Source organism: Eschscholzia californica, unplaced genomic scaffold, assembly GCF_041429995.1.
Source record: "Eschscholzia californica isolate CP2 unplaced genomic scaffold, dmEscCali1.0.p SCAF_4, whole genome shotgun sequence".
Lineage (NCBI taxonomy): Eukaryota > Viridiplantae > Streptophyta > Magnoliopsida > Ranunculales > Papaveraceae > Eschscholzia > Eschscholzia californica.
In genome coordinates this window covers 45,034,872-45,056,169 of record NW_028238461.1, presented here as the reverse complement: position 1 = coordinate 45,056,169, position 21,298 = coordinate 45,034,872, and the positions used below count along the sequence as shown (strand labels likewise).

Genomic DNA, 21,298 nt, shown 5'->3' with positions numbered 1-21,298 from the left:
AAATCCTATTTTGTGGGAAGATTGGACTTTAATCCCTTTTTGAATTTTATTTTTAGACCTAAAACACGTTGACCCATGAGTTAATTCCTAAATGCTAATTTAATCAACTTGTTTTTCTTGGCACTAATTTATTCAACTTACCCTCACCAAGTCAATGAAACTTTAATTTTCTCAAATATTAAAATCAAATTACATTATATGATATTAGGGTTGACTTATAGAGTTTTTTTTTTGTTGAACTACTGACTTGACTTATAGAGTTGGGGACCATGTTTTGTAAAGCCAGACAAAATCAATGTATCGTGTTGGTTAACAACCATGAACTACACAAATGGTGCATGGGCATTTACGCCTAAATTAATAGTGTACTTTGGGCTGATGTAGCCCGGACCTGCCCCTTTCAAGGGTGCCCCTGACCGGATGACCCAGATACTAGACGGGTCAAGCGAGATCGGGTTGACTTCACCCATAATACTAATTGAGTATAGGGGTGTGCAAAAATAGACCGAACCAATCAAACCAACCCAATCCAAACCGGTCCAGTCGGTTTTCAAACCAAACCAAACGACGAATGGTTTGGTACGGTTGTAGATTTCCAAAAACCAACAGGTTTGGTTCGGTAAGTGGATGCACTTTTTAGGAACCATTAAAACCAAACCGAACACTACTACAATACATCTATAATATCTCTATAATTTCATACAAATACATATCTTTCATCAAGTTGCTATAAATAAGAATAACTACTACCCATACAAAACAACAACACTACTACAATATATTGTTACTAGCTAGTATTAGATTAAAACAATTCATGTATCATCAATGTTACTAGCTACTATATAATATTTCGGCGGGGACCTGCACATGTCTTTCGTGTTTCAAATGTTTTTTCAATGCATTATGTTAGTTTGATTGTTTCTCCAGATTTTTCAGGAGTGTTGTCTTTATTTTATACGTCAATGTATGAAGAAAGTAACTCGATTCGCCGATTTTCATGGAGAACAAATTGCGTTTTATGGATGGTTTGGTATCCAGTAGTATCCAAACCGCTTATGATGGTTTGGTTAGTAACCGAACCAAACTCTGATCGGTTTGGTAACGGTTTGAAAAATCGCTAACCAAACCATGAGTGGTTTGGTTTCGGATGTCACCAAAATACCGGATACCGAACCAACGAACACCCCTAATTGAGTAACAGAATTTACCTACGTCCGTACACTCGCCCATGCCCGTACCCACTTAGCGTCACCCATTAATAACCAACCAAATTACATTAACTTTTTGGATTGACGAATGAAGCCCAACAATGTTGTTAGGCCTAGTCGAGATGGTAAACAAAATGTTTAAGAGCAATCACACAAACTCAATGCATTGCTTTGCAATAACCTACGATAATTCTTAGTGGGTTAGTGCAGGGCCGTCCATGACTGACAATTTAGGGGCTCAGTGCCAAACTTTTACCTGACCGTTTTGTACAAAAAAAATAAACGAAGTAAAAGAAATACGTTTCACGTAAAGTAACAACCACAAATTTTATTTGGAAAAATGTTAGGTCAATCAAAGAGCAATGTTAAAATAGAATCCGAAATTTGGGAAGATTTTTACATAAAATTTGGGTTCTAACACGTTGCCATCTCATACAATCCGAAATTAAGATCTAAAAAGATAAATATGATCAAGAATAGACAAGATTTGTGAATTAGGTGTGTTTGTATATATATATTTGAGTATTAAAATTAGAATACTTAAATAAAGCCCATAGATAAGATGAGAGTAGTTAATAGCAAGGAAGGTTGGTCGTTGGCTCTTTGGGAAAAAAGAGAAAAAATGACCGGAGGGGAATTTGAACCCAAAGCATCACAAACATATCTTGAAAAGCTTACCAACTAGGCTGTCATGTTTTTTTTTTGTAACCCTAACTCGTTTTCTTTTAGTAGCAATAAAAAATCTCATCACCAATGGCCCCTTGCTGTGGGGGCCAGTGCGGGAGCACGGTTCGCACTGGGCCTTACACGGGTTTGGATTAGTGAATTAGTGTTTTTCTTTATGGGAGCAAGAAGTAGAATAAGTTTATATTATCACAATCTCATTTCTTCATTAATATTCAATGTGAATTTAAATTTCTAAAAAGAACAACACAAATAACTTAATAACTTATAGTTTTACTCTTACATTGCCTCTTTAGAATTATGAAAAGGTGTTTGGAGACTTTATAAATGGAGAGGAAGAAGTGAACCTTTTCAAGTCATGGACTTACCCACTCGCCCATACTCGAATTACCTAATGGTGTGTTTGGTTGCAGGATTCCTATCAAAAGTGGGATTTGGTAGGAATCATGAATCCTTCGTCTGTTTGGCTACCAAGAATCTTAGGACTCTTGAATCCTAAGGATTCCTAATTCCAAAATTTGTATTGGACCAAAATCCCACCCTACCCCCTAGGATTTGCTAGGATTTTGGATTAATAAACCTAAATTTCAAACTTAAAATCAACAAAAATTTATTTCCCTTCTACAAAATAATAAAAATCATTATTCTTTTCAAAAATCATTACTTTTTTCAAAAATTATTATTTTTTCCAAAAATCATTATTTTTTTTTTCCAAAAATCATTATTTTTTTAAAAAAACCATTATTTTTTTTAAATCATTATTTTTTTCAAAAATCATTATTTTTATCAAAAATCATTTTTTTTCCAAAAATCATTTTTTCCCAAAAATCATTATTTTTGAAAAATAATTATTTTGTAGAAGGAATACTTTTTTTTTGAAAAAAGAATGTTTTTAAAAAATAATGATTTTTGAAAAAATGATGATTTTGAAAAAAATAATAATTTGCGAAAAAATAATGATTTAAAAAAAATAATATTTTTAAAATAATTATTTTGTAGAAAGAAATTACTATTTTTGAAATTTTCGTGGAAAAAAATTGGTTTCATGAAATTTCAGTTACCGGAGAAAAATAGGTTTCATGAAATTTCAGTTACCTAGAGACAATATTTGGATGAGATTTTGTTTTTCGGATATTATTCATAAATTTGAAGGATATTTTAATTAAAATCTTATTTTATAAGAATCCAAGTATAATAGACAAACAAACCAAAGGATTTTAAATGAAGGAATCAAGAATCCTAGAATTCTTATTGGTTACCAAACAAACCAAAAGAAACCATTTGGATTCATGAATCCGTGGAATCATGAATCCCAAGGACTCATGAATCCATGGATTCATGAATCCTGCAACCAAACGCACCATAAGTTTCTTAACGGGCTTGGACGGACAATGGACAAGGCAAATTTCAAATTGTCCGTGGATGCCCATACCTGCCCGATTCTCAATCCTAGACCTGGGTGGGTCCGGGTCGCCGGGCCAAAATCTCACATGCTAGAAGATTACTAATCTGGACCCGTTAGTGGACGGTCCAGAGTAAAAAACTAAAAACCCTATTAACCAAACAAAGAACCTCTTCCAATCTGCTACGAGGAGTAAAGTTGGGGGAGTGCTCATTAGGGTTTAAGCTCGAAGGCCAAAGCTATTGAAAGGTTAGTCGATTAATTTTCTGGATATCTTCTTTATTCTCATATGATCCTTCTATATTGGGTAGTAGTTGGATTGATGATTTTGATTATGTGATATGTGATTCTGTGTCCAATTAAATAGTGAAGCTTTGTTGGTATTTTCGTCTCTACTTCTGTTGAATAGGAATAAAACCCTAGTGTTGTTCCTTTCACTTGATAAACCCTTGTTTCTGTATTGGTAGTTTCGTTTAGGGAGGCAGGAAACCCTAAATTCCACTATTTGTATGTTTGTACTAGCAACATTTTGTTTGTTTGTTTATATTAATATTTAGTTCGAGTTGTTTTTTGAGATTTAACCATTTTTAAGATTAATATTTGATAATTTTGGCACAAAATATAGAAATTCAAGTAGTGGTATACTGTTTCCGTTCTAGTTACCGAGTCATTCTATAGGAGTTATAAACAATACATTGAAGCCCTCGATCCGTTTCGGAGTTCTGAATTTGTATGTGTTTTCTTTTTCTGAATGAATTATGCAGGTTTACTATACCAGTAAAATAAACCCATGGAGGATATCGAAAACAGTACCGATCAGAATGAACAAGTTAAAAAGTAAGTTAATTTACTTATAACTAGCTCATGGTTATGTGCCAAACCTTTCAAAATTTTATTTTCATGTTTGTCTTCTTTTTTAACATTTTAGATGTGTTTTAAATTAAAGTTTTCGTTTTAATTTCAGGGAAGTTCCTCAGTTACTTACATTATTGAAAGAAATGAAAGACGGTTTGGACACAGTGACGAAAAAAGTGCAATCTCTAACGTTAATGGTTAGTATTGTGTTTTGAGAACTTTGGGTCAGTTGATTGGATTTGTTTGATACTACTTGTGATTTGACCAACGATTTTCATATATCCAGGTGAAAGATAATCAATATCCGACAGCAGATGGGATAAGTTATCTCGAAGCCAAACATTTGCTACTTCTGAGCTACTGCCAATCGATTGTTTACTATTTGCTTCGTAAGGCTAAAGGGTTTTCAATTGAGGGTCACCCAGTTGTTCGGAGTCTTGTAGAAATAAGATTGTTCTTAGAGAAGGTTGGTACTGTTAAGACTATTATATACGTTTTTCAATCATTGTTCAACTACGTTGAATGTATGACCCTGAATCTTCATATTAGATCTTCAAGACGCTAAATTCTGAACTCATATATACATAAAAGATTCGTTTATCTGGATAATCTGATGACTTGGTAAATTTAACTTACCTTTTTCTCTTGTTTAAAAAATTCCAGATTCGGCCTATCGACAAAAAGATGGAGTACCAAATACAAAAACTCACTAAAGTTGGTGGTTATTCAGAGGAGAAAACAAGTGAAGACAAAAAGCCAAGTGACAGTACTCAAATTTCAGAGAACTTGTTAATTTATCGTCCAAACCCTGATTTGATTATTCCTGGGCCTACTAATGCTTCCCAGGTATGTCCAACTAGAATAAAATCTCACTTCGCTACTTCAAATTGATTGGAAATCTCTAGATCGTTCTCTGTTATGTAAAAAACTGAAACAATGATCTCTGTGCTCTAAATTTTTCTACTTTGACTTTAGGGTGATGGTGTATATCGACCACCCAAGTTTGCTCCTACTTCACTGGAAGACGATAAGATGTCGAAACTGGAAAAGAGGGTTAAAAGAAAGGAACTGCATCAAGTCCGGCAAGTTAAGCAAAATCCTTATTTGACGGATATAATGAATGACTATGAAGGAAAGCCTGAAGAGGTCAGTTCAATGTTCGCATGCAACTATGGTGTTGATACACCTGCAATCAATTTTGCTCGACATTTTATTAATTATAATTAATTGCAGGTGAGAGAAACTGTTGGTACCGAAAGTAGAGATGTCCTCAGGTATAGGCAAAATGTGGAAGAGCGTTCAAGGGCAGAAGAGAACCTTTTCACTCGTGCTCCACTTACGAAGATGGAAAAAAAGAAAGCAAAGCATTTGCAAAAGTCGAGAAATGGGTAAGCCTATGAACATAGTTGATATGCTTGATGTTAATAACAATATCTATTGTGGTTTTTGATGTTATGTGATTGATATACTTATTGTTTTAACATCATTTGTCCTGTACTCCATTGTTCCAGATTACGTGCTTTAACGGATTTCTACGATGATGTGAAAGCTTTACCTTTGTATGAGGAGGGGGATGATAATCCTATGAGCTTTGGTAATGCTAGTGGAGGAAAGAAGAAATTTAATAAGCGCAAGGTATATTTAAGACCATAATTAAATGCATCTTTCATTTACTTGCACAATTTTGTTCTTTCTCTCAATCTAAAATTACTTCTACTTTGCGAAGACGAACTTACAGATTCCCTTGTTCACTTGCAGAGGCACTGATGGGTGATGATGTCATATGAAGAATGTGGAAATTGGTGTCATATGAAGAGGAAGTAACAGTGACCTAAAAATGAGAACTATTCAAAGTTTTGTGGGAGAAAAAACTGCTTCAATGTTGAGGTCTGATTGCCCTTTTTGGAGATTTGAAGATGATGTGATTTTTTTTTTCTCCCAATTTATTTTATTTACAAGTGAAATGGTAGTGTATGTAGAAGAGACCAAGATCCAAAAAGATAACATGGTTTAGTTAAAATTATGCTTTAGTATTGAATTAAGTTGTTTATTCTAGTAAGAAAGTTTTGCAAATTTGCAGACTCAATTGTGGTGATGATCCGCCTCTTGCCTAAATAATATCACATCTTTATTTACGTCCTTGATTTTACAAGTGGGTGTATCATACAAATGGGGTTAATTTTTTTTTGGGAAATCGATTATTAGTGGTTTACAAGGCATTGATACATCATTAATATGTGATGATCACCATAACCGTCTAAGTTAAACTAATAATTAAAGATGCTAAAGCCTGACAACAAAGAGCCTAAAGTCCGACATAACATCTACTTTAATTAGTGCCTAAATTACATGGGATAAGTTTTTATGATAAACTGTTGCACAGCTGGTGGTGGACGGGCTTAAATTTTTGTTAGAGATGTACGTGTTACCACCCAACCAGAGTCTAGTGAAAAAATGGTAAGACCCAACCAGAGTTTAGTGAAAAAATAAGAGGGATTTTTTCATAACGGAAAGGTCGTAGGTACTGCGTAGAGAGAATAGATACGACTCATGAATAGGTTCCTAGGTTATTTTTATCAGTGTTAGCTCGTCCGAGTTGAAACACCTAATAATATGATAAAAGGGGCCGTGTTGTTAATATTATTTAAGAAGCACGATGGGCTAGGAATACTATGGAAATTGGTATAAAAAACTTTTTAGTGCAATAAAAGAATAGCTGGTAAAAAATAGTCAATTTCATTCAACTCAGAAGGAATTCACAAGTTTACAGGCTTAGTAACTAGATCTACAACAGAAAAAGAATACGATCAATCAACCTAACATTCTATCACTCTGAATGCACTTTAGCAACATCTGAAAGTGAAAGTGATCTCTTAGAAGAGGAAAAATAGATCTTCATGGATCTAAGAAACAATGTCTGTAGATAATACAATTCCAAGCATATGGGAGATCAGATTAAATCTATTTTTCCCTCCAATAAGACTGATCCAAGCATACTCCAATGTACAGAAGGAAACCCTAGATTACCCTTGGTACCTTAGTACTTGATGACATGATGACGCAGCCATAGATCGTACATCACCATATGAAATGCATCGTATTTCAGTGGAGGTGAATTCCATTGAAAATGCTTCTGAACCTAATAATAACATGTCATCGGAAAAAAAAAACACGATGAAGACAACTTTACAATTATGAACTCGTGAAACTTGAAGATGTATTAAACAGGTCGAATGTTTTTATGTACCTTGACTAAGTTGTTATGGAGCATAATGAATTTATCGTCGGGTATCTCCTTCAGAATATCTTTTAGCTTGTATACATCTTTCTCAGTGAGGACGACTGAGAACTTCCGCCAGTCAAGTATATCGTTGAATGGTAAGTCATAGTAGTTAGACAAGATAACTGCAAAGAGAAAACACCCAAGTTATTCAGCAAAGAGCTGTGCTATTGATACCACAGCTTTCTACAGGACCTAATGCCCATAGCTTGTCTTCCCAATCCAAGTGTTGTTTTGGTGGATTTCGGGAGCATCAGCTCAGCACGTGGGTCCACACAGTTAGAGGTGGCAAGAATGGTCCGACCGAGGGCCAACATGACTATATCTGTTCTTGGGGAATTCAACTAAGTTTAAGTTCAGTTAATGAGATGACAGCTGTTTTTTTATACCAACTACCAAGAAGGTAAAACTCTTACCAGGAATACATCCATAATGAATCGAATCTGTTATTCGGGCGCTATTGACCTGGGAACCACCTGGACATATGCAAAATTTTGTCCGATAAAATTTCTTTTGATAAACTAGATGTCCAGTAGCCCTATTTATTCGGTTGTTTGCTATATCAAGTTCTGTATCATTCTCCCACACGCGTGCCAGTACAACCCTTATTCTAGAATTGCGGTGACCAGCCCAGAAACCTAGAGTTGTCCTGCAAATTTTCAAATCACATGCAGGTATAAACAAAATTATCAAGCAAAACACAGGAGTTCAAACTTTTAATTACATTCATTTACGTACTATAGTAGAGATGAAGTCAAACTTCTACAAGCACAAACCATTCAATTCGACAGTACCCAATCAATTGTATATAAGAAGAACGAGAGACCCATCTCCCACTAGATATAATAGAATTTTACGTCTAACATTAAGTTAATAATCTATTAATAAAAAACACGCTAATCAAGTGACACGGCGAGTAGTCTCTCTTGCATCTGAAGTTGTAAAGCTATGTGATCTTTTCGGCTTACATGTAATCAGACAACGTAGGACTAGTTCATTGGTGTCGTGGCTTAGAATTTGGGGTCCCGGTGTGAAATTTTAATCGGGGTCCTTATATCGCAATATGACAGTAAAAAAAGTCATACACTCCACATAATTTTCAAAATAATTTTGATGTATTTATTGTAACTAATGAATCTGAGAAAATCACTATTTCATAATATGAATTTTATTAGTATCCATACACTCCACATAATTTTTCAAAATAATTTTACGTCTAACATTAAGTTAATAATCTATTAACAAAGTCATACACTCCACATAATTTTTCAAAATTATTTTGATGTATTTATTGTAACTAATGAAACTAAAAAAATTACTATTTCATAATATGAATTTTATTAGTATCCATACAACAAACTAAACAAACGACTACATAAGCTATAAAAATAACCGGTGATAGAAAAAACTATAACAATAAACATTAATTGTTTTCACTAAAAACACAGTACATGCAAAGAAGAAGAAAATACTAACTTGATAGGGGAAAAAATCAAACCGATTAAATTAAAAGAGTGAAAGAGAAAGAATGTAAGAGGACGGGGAGGAAGAAAAACTGAAATGTCAAATGTTTAGTTTTGTTATTTTATATTTCACTTCGTATTGGCATCTAACTCTTCTAAATAAACCTCTGTAATGGACTTACAAAATAACAATGATAGGTCATTCCGAGTCATGCTAGAACCAACTAGCCTACTAAATACCTAGAAGTCTCCAGTGGGGGCTTACAAAATAATAACATTGGGCCTTAAAACATTGTAGCCCAAATCGGATCTTTACTGCCCCATCAAACAAAAGATATAAGAAGTGTGCTAAAAGGATTTGAATCCCGCAACCCTTTCTTTTTTGAAGATTATTTTTTGTTGATGGTAGGCAAGTAAGAACCCGCAACCCTTATGATGCTAGGCAAGTCACAAGCCGGCTGAAGTAACTTCAATTTATGTCTTATAGAGGCTTTCAAATCATAAGTACATTCTTTGTTTAAATTTTTCAGAGAAGGGGCCCTTGGGGAGAGGGGGCTAGTGCAATCGCACCCCCTCACCCACATCCCTGTAGAATCTCAAGTAAGAATCCTAATATATTCAAAACATTTACTGGACGAAGACTAATTCAAGAAGATAGGTCAAAGTAAGTACACTTTCTTAAACAAAGTAATTCCTTCGTAAGAATTTACTCCTACACAGTAATTCTTCAATAAGAAATCACTTCGGCAGAGTAAGTCATCAATAACAATTTTTACTTCATAAGAGTAATTCATTACTAAGAATCACAAGGATAACTTTTAGAAGCTCCAAATTACCTGTTTTCTATGTCATTTCCTCCAGCAGGAAGAGCAAATGGTTGCAGTACTTGTGGGAGAGCGACATCCTTGTGTGGTATGAACCCAACGTCATAGCTTGGTGAACAAACGACACGAATTGAATTCTTAACAAGAAACGGAACTCCTTCCGTTGCCCTAACACCAACATCATGACAAGTAACAAAAAAATGATCTGCACCTAGGGTTCTATTCCAATAAGGATACTTCATTATTAAGCTCTGAACATATTCCTCCACAATTATGGTCATGTTATCATATGATGTCCCCTACAAGTAACATAATTGCAAATAGTTATTACCATATCAACCTCAAAAATAAGAAATTCAATTGCCTAATCTCCCCCAAATTCCCATTTTTTTGCAGATTAAACCCTTCAGAGGATTAACTTGTTTTCATCAAAACTGAGTTGAATTTGGGAGCCAAGTTTCCTCCTTTTTTCACATAGAAAGGATTTTGAGTTTCTGATTTATTCAATTTCACAAAGAACTGATGTTTTTGATTTGATCGAAAAGATTAGCATACCTTTCCTCTCATCTTATGACAAGAAATAGGGATGAAAAAGAGATGAGCTAGATCTGGATCATCAGTTCGAAAATGACTTTCTCTAATATTCTGAAAGAAATAACCTTCACTTGCATATTTCCCTGTCAATTTTCTAGGTGTTTGATAAAACGTATTTGGATCTCCATCAGGATATATATAAACCTTGAAATTCTTCTCCATTTCTTCATAATTCAATCTAAAAACTCCTGGAGAATGATAGATATCCGATAATTCTTCCAAATCTCCTTTCCTTGATACCTTTATTAATCAAAACCTGCTTAAAACACTAAGAAATCCAAAAAAAAAGACGAGAAAAAAGAACGAATTTGGAATCTAAGATTGATAAAATTGAATTGAAAAAGAGAAGGAGAAGAAAAAGGAAGTACCTGAAGAGGAGTTGGAGAGAGAGATAGATCTGGAGGAGGATATTGGAGACGAGAATTGAGTGATTTTAGAGAGAGAAAGGTGAAAGTGATTAGGGTAAGAGCAGATATAGTTAGAAGAGATCTACGTAAAGTACATTGAGTGTTGAGAGATGTTAATGGTGATGGCTTTCCGGCCATCATGATTGCTGGAGGATTTGGTTCTCCGGTGGTGGTTCTGTTTAGGGTTCCGCCGAGAAGGGAGAGAATTAGTGATTGAAGGAAGAGTGAAGGTGGTAGTGGAGGTAGTGAGTGAAGTGAAGAACTGTTTCGTTTTGCCGGGACAAATATTTACTCCCACCGGCGTTACTATATTTTTACTCTATTTTTACCCTATTTCTTTTGATTTGTCACCCAGCCTAGAAGTCTACCTAGAAGGCTAGAACCCTTGACCTGTCGAGTGGAAGCTTAAACTTCTCACCACTCTAACCAAGGGTTGTTGGCCGTATATCATTCATAGGTCGCTCAGGCTTCGAGCAGAAAATGTTATAGGCTCAAAGATCTTGTCCGACCTCGGAGCAAGAGCGAATGTGGTTGGTCTAAATTGGTCAGTTATATTAGAGAGAGAGGACATCCCCTTCATTTGGGCCGACCACATCAAACTCCGAGAGGTTGTAGAATTGATTTTTGAGACTACGTCTTACTTACTTGAATCTCAATATGTAGTTTTACTGATCTAATATGTTAAGTTAAACTACGAAACCTATTATTGGTGAACGATGATTGGCATATTGAAATTAAATTAATTTTGTGAACAGGTTGATGAGCAATAACAATAACATTTTGAACAAACAAAAAGCAAAAAAAAAAAAAAATTTGAACATGATATAACAAAATATGCCTGTGTATAGGCTGATATTAGTTTGGTTAACACCAAGGGGTGGTGGCGCAGTTGGCTAGCGCGTAGGTCTCATAGCTTCTAAGAGTAATCCTGAGGTCGAGAGTTCGAGCCTCTCTCACCCCATATCTCTTTTTTTGGTTTTTATTTATAGTGATTCCGCAGGCACACCGCCTATTTTGCTGTAGGCGCCACATTACATTTGAGTCCTTGAGAAGCTGAGAGCTATCGGACTGGGTAGTCTTGCAATTACCAGATTGGAACATTGGACAGTCCCAGAACATATCAAATTTTTTATATCTGAAAAACGACGTTGCTATTACAAATTGCTTTTTCGGGTGGCAAAAGCAAAATGTATTCTTTTATTCTGCCCTGAGATGCTACGAACTATGCTACGTCTAACACCAGCGTCAGCCCGCTTATTAGTCTTGAGCAATTCTGTCCCTAATGTACTCTACGTATGGAGAACGTGGGGAGATCACCTGCTATCTGATCCCGACTACATCAACCTCTAAGAAGCAGATCCGGTAGCGTAGGGATAACACCTTTTTGGTACAACTGTCATGTGGATTTACTGCTTGATAGAAGCAATCAGTCTAAAATATTACAATAGCCAGAGGCTATTAGTCAAGCGGGTTGTTCGAACCTAACGTAGTTAACATTTTTCAAAAATGATACTCAAAGAATACGAAGGAAATCTAAGATTTGATGAAAATTCTGAAAGAAAATGAAACCGAAGAAACAAATCAGGGAGCGCTCGACAAAATGGGTGAAAATGAAACCGAAGAAACAAGTCAAAGAGCGCTCGACAAAATGGGTGAAAATGTGCACCCTACACCGCCGTCCCTTAATAGGAAAGAAAAAGATAACACCATTCTTTGGACCCCTAACTCGAAAAGAAAAACAAAGGAAAATAGGTGACAGTGACACGTTAGGCGACTTGTTAAGATGACATTCAATACACCTGAGAAACCAAACAGCCGAAGTTACCATCACTGAAAAGTAAAATTTGTAAGCTGCTAGAAAAACCCAAGTTCATACTTCTGCTAGAACCTGGAAAGATACTTAACAAATAGTTCCCGAACTTGCTAATTATTATTATCTACGTTGATAAGATTCTCTAGAACAAAACTAGTATCTCAAGACTGCATGGCAAAAATTACCAAATATAAGTAGGGCAAAATCATATACTAGAATTGGTATCAGAGAAGTACTCTACAGTTGTTCTCATGAGCACACAAACTTGTAATGAAATTGAACGATACATCCGACTTTCGGGCAGTGAGTATGTGATGGATTTGGATCATCTTTGTTTTTTGTCGCTGCAAGTTCATCAAAAAGATTTCACTCAGTCTCAGCCTCTCAGGTTAACAGAAATGGAATTCATCAGAAAGCAGAGGATATAAAATTCTCTTACCCTTGAGAAATGAAGATGATAGCTCAAAATCTAAATCCACTACAGCAAGGATTCTTTGACAAATAACCAAACAATGTTATAAATGTTCTCACGAAACAGACAAGCTGATAGATCATATTATTCTTTTCTCAGTATCATTATTCAAAGAAGATTTATAAGAAACCTACCTAATTCTATAGAAAAAGACAGATTATCGACATTTTGCTAAGATCTAGCAGGTGAAAGTTCCAAAACATCTTAACTCATGGTGGAAGAAACCGAACAAATTATAGCAAGTTTAATGCCAGCAGATTGGTTTCAATGCTGTTTCAAACGCTTAAATATCAAGAGATGGATAAGATCCCATTCCACTATAGAGTGAATTTCCATTATCGGAATTCGCATGTAAGGGTGAGTTCAGCTCCCCTGAATGAGAGGATTTCCTGGACTTGACGTTCTTGGGAGAAGCTGAGTAATCCCTGCTCGTTGAATAAAAAGATGATGATGGAAGTCCATGCATCTTCGGTAGCCCTGTAGGATCTGTACCCGAACTATAACCCTTTTCAACTGAATCAGCTTCCAGTGGTAATTCATCCAAAGTCTGCATCAAAAGCAGCACCAATTACAGTACGAGAATATAAGATGGGGTTTGTTGTTCATTTTTTTTTTTGAAAACTGGGTTTGTTGTTCATTATTCATAAAGATTCGTTGCTTAAAACAAGGTACAAACTTCAACATGGGGTTTCTAATGACCTTTCCATATAATTGCCAATTTCAGGAAATGAAACCATGTCATATACCCACTCTCAGAGTTGCATAGATTTATAACCAGTTTCATGAGTAGATCTCAGAAACAGATATTTTGAATACCACCCAGATCTCCGGATTTACGCAACTAAGATTCTGAAGTTATCTTCAATGGAACTTCCAGGAAGCATGAATCACTTACCCGGAAAGCCTGTTGCAGAACTCGGAGCATATCTCGAGTGCGCTTTCTTTTCATAGCCACCTCGTCAGGTTCTTGAAGCATTTCTTCGAAAAGGTTATCTCTGGATGGAAACAAAACAAAAAGGTATTAACACGACATACTACACCTAGAAGCCACATTTTGAACAGGGTAATCAATAGTGAAACTGTTCCATGTAACCTGTAAAGCTTTTTGATGAAGACATTGTGCAGATCCCGCTTGGTATGATTGACCTGAATAATGCTAATGAACATCCCAACCAAAAAAATAACACGAGAAACGAGAATCTTAAAGACTAAAAAGCTACCAGAAAATGCATAATTGCCTTAGGCACAGAGTCCTCAATATTCTTCCTGACAATGTCATAATACGATCTCAGCAGCAATTTTGTGACTGCTATTTCAATTGCCTCCTGCTCTGAACAGGTCTCCGAGGGCCTGAGGACAGTTGGAGGCTGGCATGAAATATTAGACATGTTAATCACTTCAATGGAGAACATTACAACTTTTCAGTTCAAATTAATTTTCGAAAATGACTACTTTTGACGCTGACCTCTTTCAAATGGATCATAGATAATGTGTGCTCCATGCTGTGAGCAGGTTCACCAAACGACCTGCTCATTGATGTATCTTTTGCAGCCATACGATTCTCATTTGTACCAAAAATAGAAGAAATCCCCCAACTTGAGCCAGAGTTGCTTCCTGTTTAATTGGTTTAAGTTGTATAAGCATTAGGAAACTAGAACAATCGATCGAAGAGAAACTTATCTAACAAGAATAGTCTCTAAATATTCTGCCGCTTGGTCGCTACATTTCAAATGGAAAACGAGCTTTTTTGCAACAAAAACCATCGAGATATATCAAGGAGCTAGAGCAACAAATCCGCTTTAGCTAATTTCTATTAAAAAATGTCTTCACTTTTTCTTTTGTTTTTCTAGAAGGTAGAACAGTGGAACGCAAAGATACACTCGAATACAGTATCTTGATGATTGACATATGCAAAAATGATAATCATAACAGGAACAGGATACACAACCTACAAAATCACCTTCATTTTAGTAATATTTACCAGATAATCGAGCTTTCTCTGTGTCCATGAGAGGTCGAGTTACCTGGCGGGCCACAGATGAAGAACAAAAAATACGTAGTTAGACCCAAATTGAAAGTTAAAAAAAGCCTCTGTAAACAAAACAATACAGAAGGATAAAGAGTTTATATACCTGATCAGCAACAATTCCATTTACAGAAGATCTAGCAAGAACTGCTCGAGATTTCACAGTTTTCTCAGATCCTGGTACTCTATCAGAATCTACCCCGTCCTAGAACCACCATGAGAAAACCAATTCACTTTAAGGATATTCACTCTCTTTGATGCCAGCTCAAAGCCTCAAAACCTATGAATGACATTTGCATGGCCGAGAACACATAAAAAAATACCTTTGGCCTGGGCATAGATGCAGATATCCTCGATTTAACCTGCTGCAGTGCAACTTCCACAGCTTTACTCCCTCCGATGAAATTGGGGTGTGAAGTATTTATATAGTCCATCTACAACATCATAATGAGAACGAGCAAAAGAGAGGAGCTCTATATATTATTATAGAAATTGTAATTTTGCTATCATAAATGATAAAGAAAATATATCATATCAAGCATACCTCCATTTCGATGATGTGTCCAATCATGGTCTCTGAAGGCTCAAGGCCTGCTCGTAAAAAATTTCCTATCACTTCATCCATGCGCTTTCTGAGAACAGGAAATCGTTGCAGCTCGTTCGCCATGCAACGATGGCTCATCTGAAATAAATTATAATTTAGGGTTCCAACACAAACAGAAGGTAGTCTAACGTAGGGATAGGAGCAGTGCAACAAGATACCCAGAAAAAGGGCACTTCTAATCTTACCTTTACTAGTTCATCGTAGATAAATCTTGCACACTGAAGGCTTGGATCTAACAAACAACCAATCTGCCTTCGTATCAGAACTTCAAATGGCACCTTCACAATAGGAGGTAAAATGATTACTATGCGTTAGTATAAGTCGACTAGAGTCGATGAAATAAGAATTTGTAACTTCTTAAGATCCAACAGTTAAAGATTACTGGACATTAGACCTAGGAGAAAGAAGAAAGTCTCTCTGAAATACTCACATCAGGAACAAATAGAGCAGATTTAGGACCAGTTGCATTTTGAATAGCTGTGCGGATATCATCATCGGTTAAGTCATCACAAGGATCAACTTCCTGTAACAGATCATGCCTAGAATCAGGCATGTTTATGCAGAAACAAAAGCCAGGAACTTGAATACATGCAAGTACTAACATATACCCAGAGATTTCGGGGAATAAATAATTGCAATTAGAAGGTAACATAGTACCTCCAGACTTTTCACAAAAATAGATTGGAAGATATAGTGAATTCGTGCTCCTCCAGAAAGTTCAGATGTCGACATTTCTTCGTTTTTCCCTTCCACCATTGATGAAAAAGCTGTGCACAACTAGCCATCTCTTAGTAACGAGAAGAAACATAATATTGCAAAAGAAAAAACTGATGAAACAGATGTCGTAAGCTAGGCATTATATAAACACTTCATAAAGTTCCAAGTTGACAACTGTCATGCATCATCGGTTTTATAAGAACACTTCTACTTCTCAAGTCTAACAATGTGAGTCATGTGACCATGAAGTATCAGACATCCGAATATTCATTCGAAAAAAATTAGATAGTCATTACACAGTTGAAACTTATAATGGAAAACAAGGAACTTAATTTACCCTCAGAAAATTTTGAAAGAATGTTCAAGAGAAGCGCTCCTTGACCAGCCTGCGGATTATTAACAGAACAATGTCAAGTGAAACTGCTTGGAGTATAGAAATGGTTACAAGGGAAGTATAATGCAGATATTAAGAAGAAAATCAAACAATCATCACTTTCTCTTTTATTTATCTTCCTGTCATTAATTTTCTATTACATTGAACTTTTGAGATCTTACAACAAGAGAACTATTTTACACCGTGATAAAATTAGTAGACCATCACAATAAATGTAAAACAAATTTTCACAAGCTTACTGAAGAGAGAATTTTTACACGTTGAAAAGAGACTATTGGTTATGACTTATGATCATCATGGCGACTTGAACCGAGTGTGGTTAGAGAATGACGACATAGTCGCTTTGGTACACATGAACGAGTGTCAACTAAAAGAGTTCACATCAAGATGAGCAAGTTGAGGAATTGTGTCTATGGGAACCAGTTCATGAGAAACTGAAACAAACTTTAAAATGCAACAAAGCGCTAACACCATGTGACAGAAACCATATGTACCTTTGATTCTGTGATTTCTCCATAGCTAGCATGTTCCTTCGCAACAGACACTAGCGAGGAACTTATACGGGACTTCAGCTCTGGAAGAACTGTTTTGATATGCTGCACTAGTATCTACAAGTAAACAAAGCAAGAATATAACAGTAGTAAAAAAGGGGCAGCTGCACAAAGATCTCGGAGAGAAAAGTATATCTTAGAATAAGATTCTGTAAAATAGTGTACTGAACCATGATAACTCATAACATTACCACTTAATGTTTACCTGGTTTAACTTCTTCGCTAACTGAGGAACACCGCAACGATCTGCAAGACCATTGTACACCTGTAACGGTATTTCAAATACCCAATTTGAACAAATTACTAAATAACTCTAAAGTAGATAACTAGTAAACAGTTGAAGAGTATGATTATACAGGTCGATTGCGGAAAAAGTTCTCCTCATGGGCAAGTGCATCTTTAATACTCCGGTTCTGAATGATATCCTGTTCCAGGAAAGAAGAATATTAAACAAAAACTCAGTCTCAGAATTGATGTGCCCGCTTACATGCTTCTGAATTCTGAAGCCTGTTCACAAGTGACCATTCAATAAGGCTAAGAACCCTGATGTTCATTCAAAACAAAAACTGCTGCAAGTTATTCCTCCATATCAAACAATGTGTCACTGAAGGAATACCGTTTCCACCAGACGGCAATCATGTACTTCATCCTCAGGGTAAAAAATGGTCAATTTCAAAATTTCGGATAGGTCAACATGATAAACTATCTTAAGCTACGCAAAAGCATAACTTAAATACATATGTTTATTAGACATATAAACACGACTGAACACGCAAGTAATATTTGATGTCAGAAAATGAAGCAACACATTCTCATCCAAAATTGTGCATTTCTTCTTTCTACGAGTGGGAGATGACAGAAAGAACATATATCCAATGAGCTAAAGTCAAATCTTAGAAGCATGACAAGCAAATTGTTTTGATGTACTGGAAAAAACCATTTCCAAAGCTAAGCAGAACATCAAATCTCAGTGACTTAGTCCACTAGCGTTGGCCAAGTTAAGTAAAGATATGGATGTAGAAAGCTTCTGGAAAGAAATGGAACTACCTCTTGACTACGATTCACAACACCGATATAACCAAGTCGAAGAGGGACAACTTTCCCAAGCAAAAAGTTACGAGCATCTGTACCCCTGTCCATGATATCCAGCTGAAGCCACATGCAAGAATTATTATGTCAAGCTGGTACAAGGAATTGAATAAATGCAGGAAAATGTATATCTTTTACCTTTGTAATTACACCAATTGTTCGATGACCTGCCAGTCGAATCAGCGCAAATTAGCATTAGAATCAAATTTCTAGCAGACTAACGCAGCAGCTACTAGTTATATTTTTTTGAAACTACAGCTACTACATATATGCAACTGCACTTTGCATGAAAAAACAACTGAGAGGAACCCTTAGAATTTACCATCAGGATCGGCAGTTGCTGCTATCTGAAGCGCATCGGAATTTGCTAAATCAGCATTTGCAGGTGTAACTGCCAGTATTAAACAACTTGGATGTTTGATATACGATAATATCATAGTCCTAATTCGGGCCTCGATATCAGATGGCTGGTCACCTACTGGAACCTTTGTTATCCCAGGTAAGTCAACCAATGTAATATCTAGAACATTTGGCGAGTATATCTTCAGCCGGATCTGCTTGTCTGAAACACCCTTGTTACCTCCTGCTTCTCTCTCAGTTTCAGCCTGCAATTAGTATTACGACATATAAACGATGTCCCCTACTGGGTCGGTAGATAAAATGGGCATAGTTTGCAAATTATTTAACGACTCTAACTAGATACAACCTAATTTTAACTCCCCCAGTAAACATCTACGCCTTTAACCCCTACAACCAACAATACCTTCTTACTCTTACCTTCTATGATACCCGACTAATTAGTTGCCGAGATGCTTTTTTTTTAACCACTATTTGCCCAAGATTGATAGAAAAACGGTTTTCCAATAAGCAAACATAAATAATTCCCATTGTACCAGGACTTACATTATCTGTGTCTATTATCCGAAGGAGAAATTTAGAACACAATGTGTTGATTGAACATACTTCCATGACTCATGAAATGATTATCAATTATCATTTATGAAAACTAAGTCAGCGAAGTGAAAGATATCTAGGTTTTGAAGTATACACATAATAGCATGTCATCCAAATGCCCATTAACGAAATTAACAACCTAGCTTACTTTATATTTTTGAACAAGAACTAATTATACAGGATTTTTTTTGGTCATAATTGATCTAATTCAGAAAATTTTCTTTATCTCCCTACTTAAACAGTCTATAACATTGTGTTCAAACCAAAGAAATCACCTGAATCTCCCTACGTATATCAGAGAAATCATAAAATTTCTTCTTAGGCAAGTGTAAGAACTCTCCATATTCCTCTTCAGCTCCATCAGGTTTTCTCTTCGTCTGTAATAGTTGCAAAACCAAAGGTCTTCGAGTACAAATATCTGAACCTCTAGGTAAAAAATCTCTACCAACTAAAGCTTCAAGAACGCTAGATTTGCCACTACTTTGGCTTCCAACAACAGCAACTTGTGGCAATTCGATTGTAGAAGAGCTTCCTAACTGAGCAAATATATCTTGAAGTTTGTTAACGATCGGAATCACAGAATGACCTAAATGAGACGGACTAATTGTAGATGATGATGGTGATTGAGAAGTTGATGTTGGTTCTTCCGCCATGACTGATTATTATTATTGTTCAAAGATCGAATGAAACCCTAATATGTTTCAAGCGATGAAGATACAGAAAATTCTAGAGAGAGAAAGAGTGGTTTTTATGAATCTTGAGAATTTGAAAGGGAAACGAAAATCTTAGTTTGTTTCACCGCCGTCTCGAAGAAATGGGAAAAGTTGAATGCCGGTGGAGGAATCTGGTGATAATGATAATAACTTGGGGCACGTTTAATTGATGTGGGCAGCATCAATTTCATTTCGGTCCTACCCTTGATTGAGATTTGAGCCGGGAGTGTTGCCAAAGGTACCTAATGAAAATAACGGCCTATTTGGTATGGTTGAATGGTAGAAGATTAAAGAAGTCTTGTGGGACGTCTGCACGACGGAAACTGTGTAGTTGGGCGCTTATACAACGAAATTATGTAGTATAGCACAAATGTGTTATATCATTGAGGACAAGTTAGACAACAAAGGTTCATGTGTGTAAAATAGACATTCGGCCAAATTTAAACACAGTTTGGTATTCGACTAGACTCAAAGAATGCTTTAGTGTTTGTGTGCGGCTTTAAAGCTCATATTCAGCTAGGTGTGCGGAGTGTATTGCTTTTGTGCCCTCCGCAGATCCTAAGATGAGTTCACTCCCTGCAACTACCCATATGGTCTAAATTTGTCCAATTTGTAGTTCCGATCCAAATATGCGGTTGACTCATTTTGCCTCTAGGTCATGACATTAAGGGCCTTTGTACCTTTTTTAATATTGTTAAATTACTAAACCATGATAGAACATCAATATGGCGAACAACATATCTTTGCCCAAATTTTGCACCAAGTACTATCACTATGACTCAAATACCATAACATGACTTGGTAGAAATTTTGCATCACTTGATGAGTTGATGTGAAGTCCCCTGTAAAAACCACTTGTTAAAATTACACTCATGTCTCTGCTTCTACTACGAGTAATCAAATTCAAATAGTCTGTCAAGAACAATACCAAACTAATGTCATCTAAAACCAACAAAATCTCGTCCGGACTTGTAGATTTTTAAATTAAGGAATGGATATTGTGGTCAAGAAGATGAAAATCATCAATGCAAAAAAAAAAAAAAATGAAAATCATACACATGGATGCTAGAATCATTCTACTCATTTTCTTTTCTAACTTTCCTCAAGAAATTAAGTTGTAAGAAAATGATATTTTTGGGTTAAGTGGTTTGCAAATTGAAGACATGACCAAGGGCTGAAACTCTGTTTAGATATTTGTGGCAATTCATGGACAAATATACTTGGATGTTTTCTAGCAATGTGGCTTAC

General features: G+C 35.9%; 3 protein-coding genes and 1 non-coding gene across 4 annotated transcripts; 2 read left to right on the top strand and 2 right to left on the bottom strand.

Moving 5' to 3' along the window:
• Positions 1–3,377: 3,377 nt before the first annotated feature.
• LOC147545077 (Sas10/Utp3/C1D family) lies at positions 3,378–6,284 on the top strand. The gene is made up of 9 exons (XM_086633706.1): positions 3,378–3,543; positions 4,059–4,131; positions 4,259–4,346; positions 4,436–4,615; positions 4,813–4,995; positions 5,125–5,295; positions 5,383–5,537; positions 5,661–5,784; positions 5,908–6,284. Exons 2-9 carry the CDS (start codon positions 4,085–4,087, stop codon positions 5,914–5,916), a joined length of 957 nt encoding a protein of 318 aa, XP_086489832.1. The 5' UTR covers positions 3,378–3,543; positions 4,059–4,084; the 3' UTR covers positions 5,917–6,284.
• Positions 6,285–6,866: 582 nt separating this feature from the next.
• Positions 6,867–11,172, bottom strand: LOC147545076 (putative glycosyltransferase At5g03795). The gene is made up of 6 exons (XM_086633704.1): positions 10,679–11,172; positions 10,272–10,550; positions 9,729–10,015; positions 7,846–8,078; positions 7,397–7,554; positions 6,867–7,288 (listed from the first exon to the last, which is right to left on the bottom strand). Exons 1-6 carry the CDS (start codon positions 10,856–10,858, stop codon positions 7,187–7,189), a joined length of 1,239 nt encoding a protein of 412 aa, XP_086489830.1. The 5' UTR covers positions 10,859–11,172; the 3' UTR covers positions 6,867–7,186.
• Positions 11,173–11,591: 419 nt separating this feature from the next.
• Positions 11,592–11,678, top strand: TRNAM-CAU (transfer RNA methionine (anticodon CAU)). The gene is given in 2 exon segments: positions 11,592–11,629; positions 11,643–11,678. It is a non-coding gene; the product is annotated as a tRNA-Met (tRNA).
• A 950-nt stretch (positions 11,679–12,628) lies between these two features.
• Positions 12,629–20,493, bottom strand: LOC147545074 (dynamin-related protein 3A-like). Its single transcript, XM_086637768.1, has 21 exons — positions 19,613–20,493; positions 18,706–18,988; positions 18,522–18,550; positions 18,342–18,443; positions 17,651–17,719; positions 17,500–17,559; positions 17,238–17,351; positions 16,687–16,735; positions 16,290–16,399; positions 16,063–16,155; positions 15,818–15,910; positions 15,573–15,710; positions 15,352–15,462; positions 15,135–15,233; positions 14,984–15,026; positions 14,468–14,616; positions 14,223–14,369; positions 14,096–14,148; positions 13,898–13,997; positions 12,970–13,549; positions 12,629–12,874 (listed from the first exon to the last, which is right to left on the bottom strand). Exons 1-20 carry the CDS (start codon positions 19,988–19,990, stop codon positions 13,286–13,288), a joined length of 2,484 nt encoding a protein of 827 aa, XP_086493894.1. The 5' UTR covers positions 19,991–20,493; the 3' UTR covers positions 12,629–12,874; positions 12,970–13,285.
• Positions 20,494–21,298: the final 805 nt, after the last annotated feature.